Raw genomic sequence first — 5,280 nt, 5'->3', positions numbered from 1 at the left:
CAGGCAGCGCTTATCCCGCTGGTTCGTCCTTCCGTAGGACATCGCGCGCTCACCTGCTTCCACCACCAGCTGGATCGCCTGTAGGGTGCTCCGCTGCTTCCGGAAGCCGAACTGATTCTCGGCCAGCCTGGGTGACTCCGGATCCTCCAGGTGCTCATTCAGCCTATCCAATGTTGTCCTCTCGAAGACCTTCGCCGGGTTATCGATCAGACAGATCGGGCGGCAGGATGAAGCTTCACCCGGCGGCTTGCCCGGTTTGGGCAACAACACCAGCTTCTGCCGCTTCCATTCGCGTGGAATGATGCCGGTGTCCAAGCAGCGCTGGTAGACACCCACGAATGGCTCAGGGTACTCTCGGATGGCAGCCGTTACCGCAGCGTTCGGAATTCCGTCGAGGCCAGGCGCCTTCCGCGGATGCAACTCGCTCGCTATCGCCTGGAGCTCCGCGCAGCTGATCGGACGGACCGGAGTGTCCCCTTCCGAAGGCGCGACGTCCGGCCACTCGACCGGGGGATGCTCCGGAAAAAGCTCCTCGACGATCCGCTGCAACACCGCTGGATCACGTTCTCGCGCCGTCCAGCTGCCCCGAAACCGCAGAAGGACTTGCCGGAACCACTGTCCCGTCTCATCCGCAGCCAGGGCCTGCAGCCACTCGTCGAATTGCCGCTGTTTGCTGGCCTTAATTGCCACCCTTAAGGCAGCGCGCGCCTCCTGATGTTCCATCGCAGCCAATTCAACGGACGTCTCGTCGAGGGCCAAGGACTGTCTCTCCCGGGCCAACCGGCAGCGCTCAGTCAGCTCCTCAATGGCCGGAGTCCACCAGTACACGTTGGCGCTCTTCCTCTGCTGCGACTGCCGGATCCTCGCCATGTTGGCGTCGCAAGCCTCCGTAAGCGCCATCCCCAGGCTTGCCGCATCCGTCACACGATCGGCAAAACGGGTCGCCTCTAGTGCCAGCTTGAATGTTCGGGGGCAAAACTGGCGAGTTCGCCAGCGAACACCCGCCTCCCGTACCTCGACGCCTTCCAATCGCTGAATGCCCCGTCCGGGCCGCTGGCCAACACGAGGCTGTTGCCCGACCGCAAACCGAATATAGCGGTGGTCGCTATAGGAGTAGCGGTCTAGCGTCCGCCAGGAGCTGATAACCTCCGCCACTCCATCCGGTCGGCAGAGCGATGGACTCGCGAAGACGACGTCCACCCTGCTGGGCCGGGCCACGCCGTTGCCCAGGAATGTGAGCTCCGTTCCACAGTTGAGGACCTCCAAACCGATGCTGTTTGCCGTCTGGAGGAGCGCCTCACCCTTAAGGTTGGCACGCTCGCTCCCCCAGGCCCCGTGCCACGCGTTAAAGTCACCAGCCAAGACGACGTGAGGATGACCTCTCGCTAGGACCTCCAGCCTGTCCATCTGCCGCTCAAAGTCCGGGAGGCCGACAGATGGCGGAATGTAGCAGCATATGAAGACAATGCCCGCTACCTCGGCTGCCACAATGCTGGGATGTTGCACGCTCCTCACCCGCTGGATGGGGAACCGTTGGCCGCTGGTGACGATCGCAGCCTTCAGTTCGTCATCGGACGCCCAATTGCCGTTGTTGGCCGGCACTGCGTACAGCTCCGTCACAAGCATGACGTCTACTCCTTCCTCCCTCATACGCTGGAGCGCAAGGTCTTGTGCGCTCCTGCTCTTCCCGATGTTGATCTGGAGCACTTCAATCATCGCTGGGCCAAATCTTTGCACTGGGCGGAGGCAATCGGGTGCGGGCCGCCACACTTGATGCATCGAACTTGCCCGATGCAAGTTGCAGCCTTGTGGCCTTCCGCGCCACACCGGATGCAGGTCTTACTGCGGTCCTCCCCCGAGCATTGCCCAGCGAAGTGGCCACGCTCCAGGCAACGAAAGCACCGCTTCTCCGCCAGCGACGCTTTCGGCACCTCCCACACCCAACACGAGGTGTGACCCAGGAGTAGACGCTTCCCGGCCAGATGCTCCGCGTCCGACCGAGGCAACGTGACGCGGGCACGATTCGTTCCATCTCTTCGCTCCCACATGTCGATGGCGGCCTCCATATGCTGCTTACCCAGCGCCGTCAGCATTGCCTGACGAAGCTGATCCTCATTCGCCAGGGAGTCGATATTAGTGACCAGGACCTGGGCCATTTCAGTGCGAACGATCGCTGCCCCCTTGTCACCGATGACAGCTCGGATTCGTTGGCACAATTTCGCGCTATCCACGTCGCGGCTTAGCGGCAGCTTCAGGGTGTCTTTCGGCGTGCGCTTACCTACGCCAATTTGTTTTTGCTCCTCAGCGAGTTGCTCGCTTGTACGTACCAATTTATAAAGGTCCAAGTAGCTGACGCCCTCCGCTGGCGTCACCTTAATCACGTCAGGCCGCTTGCGTGTCTTCTTAGCTGCGTTGTTCAGCAGTTGGCCCTTCAGCTGCCACTGCTGCTGGTGCTGCCCAGCCACCCTCTGTCCGTTCGTCTGCTGCGGACGTTGCTGCTGTTGCTGCTGCGGACGCAGCTGCTGTTGCCGCTGCTGCGGACGTTGCTGCTGTTGCTGCTGAGTCGGCTGTTGGCGTGCCGGCTTACGGCGCACCACCTCGGCCCAGGAGCCGCCTTCCTGGTCCGGAGACGGCACCACCGTAGCCGTCACCGCACCTGCTCGCTCCTGCTGCTGCTGCTGTTGCAGCTGCTGCTGTGACCGCATTTGAGGCGGCTTGTAAAACCCCTCCTGCTGCCGAAGCTGTTGTTGTTGTGGCAGCTGCTGTTGCTGCTGCTGGCTGCTCTGCTGATGTTGCTGCTGTGGTTGCTGAACAGTTACCAACTGTGCCAGTAACCCGGAGACCATCTCCCGCTCCTTGCGGTTCTCCTCCCGCAAGTAAAGGACCTCCTGGCGATGGCCCTCTTGCAGCGCCGCTAAATCCTTGCGGAACTGCTCCGCTTGCTCCATCAACTGAACTCTGAGGAGGGCCAGTTGGTCCTCCAGACGCTCAATCAGTCGCTCCATCGGCACTACCGTCGCTGCTGCAGGAATCGTGCCGACACTGCTTGTACGAGCAGCACCACTCGTGGCTGTGGTCTGCTCTTCCGCCAATTTGGTAAGCACTACCATTGGCTTCGCACCCACCGGAGGTCTGGTTTCGGTCGATCCCAACCTCGGGCGCAGGAGTCGATTGGTCGACATTGTTCGTGCCGCGCTTTACGCTGGATTTACTCCCCCTCAAGGAGGGACGCCAGCAGCAGACTCTGTCCGACGATACCCCACACGTTGGGGGGTTTTTTCCTCCTGGCTGGGCGGGGGTGGGTGGTGGGGGGTCGGGGGGGTGTTTCCCCGACTCGCGATGACGGGGCGCGTTGTTTGAGCCCCCACTTGGGGGGGTGCGGAAGAAAAATGAAAACCGCGAAAAACGCGGTTTTCCGCCCTATCTCCTCCCCCTTTTGTTTCCGGGCCGTGGGGGAGGGTGCAAAAAATGCGGAATTTCCTCCCGCACACTTTCGTAGAACACGTCGAGCCGCTAACTCCGCTCCTTATGGGTGAAAACCACGAAAAACAGTTTTCACCCACGCTTTTCGCGCTCTGTGGGGGCGGGGGTGGGTGGTGGGGGGTCGGGGGGGTGTTGTTCCGACTCGCGGCGACGGGGCGCGTCGTTTGAGCCCCCACACGGGGGGGTGCGGGCAACGCGAAAAAAACCGCGGATTTGGGTGGTAGGTCGCGGTTTTTTTCGCGGGGTGGTGACCACTTTTTCAGTTCTAGAGGTCGCACGCACACACACACACACACACGCGCGACACTACAAACGGTTCGTGGCGACGGGGCGCGTCGATCGATACCCCACACGGGTGGGTCCGGGCAAGCGGGTCACTTCTCCCGTCGGTGGGTGGTGGGTGGTCGGTGGGTGGTAAATAGTTTTTCCGACCTTGCTGCCGAACGCGTACTCTCACACACACGATCCGCGCGTCAAAAGAAGCGTCTTTTCAATGCGCGTCGACTGAGCTATCGCTCGTCCTCGTCCTCGACTGAGCTATCGACGCGGCTGCTCTTCCCGATGTTGATCTGGAGCACTTCAATCATCGCTGGGCCAAATCTTTGCACTGGGCGGAGGCAATCGGGTGCAGGCCGCCACACTTGATGCATCGAACTTGCCCGATGCAAGTTGCAGCCTTGTGGCCTTCCGCGCCACACCGGATGCAGGTCTTACTGCGGTCCTCCCCCGAGCATTGCCCAGCGAAGTGGCCACGCTCCAGGCAACGAAAGCACCGCTTCTCCGCCAGCGACGCTTTCGGCACCTCCCACACCCAACAAGAGGTGTGACCCAGGAGTAGACGCTTCCCGGCCAGATGCTCCGCGTCCGACCGAGGCAACGTGACGCGGGCACGATTCGTTCCATCTCTTCGCTCCCACATGTCGATGGCGGCCTCCATATGCTGCTTACCCAGCGCCGTCAGCATTGCCTGACGAAGCTGATCCTCATTCGCCAGGGAGTCGATATTAGTGACCAGGACCTGGGCCATTTCAGTGCGAACGATCGCTGCCCCCTTGTCACCGATGACAGCTCGGATTCGTTGGCACAATTTCGCGCTATCCACGTCGCGGCTTAGCGGCAGCTTCAGGGTGTCTTTCGGCGTGCGCTTACCTACGCCAATTTGTTTTTGCTCCTCAGCGAGTTGCTCGCTTGTACGTACCAATTTATAAAGGTCCAAGTAGCTGACGCCCTCCGCTGGCGTCACCTTAATCACGTCAGGCCGCTTGCGTGTCTTCTTAGCTGCGTTGTTCAGCAGTTGGCCCTTCAGCTGCCACTGCTGCTGGTGCTGCCCAGCCACCCTCTGTCCGTTCGTCTGCTGCGGACGTTGCTGCTGTTGCTGCTGCGGACGCAGCTGCTGTTGCCGCTGCTGCGGACGTTGCTGCTGTTGCTGCTGAGTCGGCTGTTGGCGTGCCGGCTTACGGCGCACCACCTCGGCCCAGGAGCCGCCTTCCTGGTCCGGAGACGGCACCACCGTAGCCGTCACCGCACCTGCTCGCTCCTGCTGCTGCTGCTGTTGCAGCTGCTGCTGTGACCGCATTTGAGGCGGCTTGTAAAACCCCTCCTGCTGCCGAAGCTGTTGTTGTTGTGGCAGCTGCTGTTGCTGCTGCTGGCTGCTCTGCTGATGTTGCTGCTGTGGTTGCTGAACAGTTACCAACTGTGCCAGTAACCCGGAGACCATCTCCCGCTCCTTGCGGTTCTCCCCCCGCAAGTAAAGGACCTCCTGGCGATGGCCCTCTTGCAGCGCCGCTAAATCCTTGC

General features: G+C 61.3%; 1 protein-coding gene across 1 annotated transcript; it reads right to left on the bottom strand.

The window, feature by feature from the left end:
• Positions 1 to 1,712: 1,712 nt before the first annotated feature.
• Positions 1,713 to 3,182, bottom strand: LOC128716756 (uncharacterized). Its single transcript, XM_053811365.1, has 3 exons — positions 2,820 to 3,182; positions 2,543 to 2,693; positions 1,713 to 2,407 (listed from the first exon to the last, which is right to left on the bottom strand). Exons 1-3 carry the CDS (start codon positions 3,180 to 3,182, stop codon positions 1,713 to 1,715), a joined length of 1,209 nt encoding a protein of 402 aa, XP_053667340.1.
• Between the last annotated feature and the right edge of the window lie 2,098 nt (positions 3,183 to 5,280).

This window comes from Anopheles marshallii (assembly GCF_943734725.1).
Source record: "Anopheles marshallii chromosome X unlocalized genomic scaffold, idAnoMarsDA_429_01 X_unloc_1, whole genome shotgun sequence".
In the NCBI taxonomy this organism is placed as follows: Eukaryota; Metazoa; Arthropoda; class Insecta; order Diptera; family Culicidae; genus Anopheles; species Anopheles marshallii.
This window is presented reverse-complemented; position numbering and strand designations above follow the sequence as displayed.

Bases quoted from the DNA above. Each gene is read 5' to 3' on its own strand.
- LOC128716756 (XM_053811365.1), bottom strand. From the start codon at position 3,182: ATGTCGACCAATCGACTCCTGCGCCCGAGGTTGGGATCGACCGAAACC. The intron at 2,694-2,819 runs GTAACTGTTCAG...ATGCGGTCACAG, and splicing joins CCGGGTTACTGGCACAGTTG to CAGCAGCTGCAACAGCAGCA. The intron at 2,408-2,542 runs GTCCGCAGCAGC...TGAACAACGCAG, and splicing joins TCAGCAGCAACAGCAGCAAC to CTAAGAAGACACGCAAGCGG.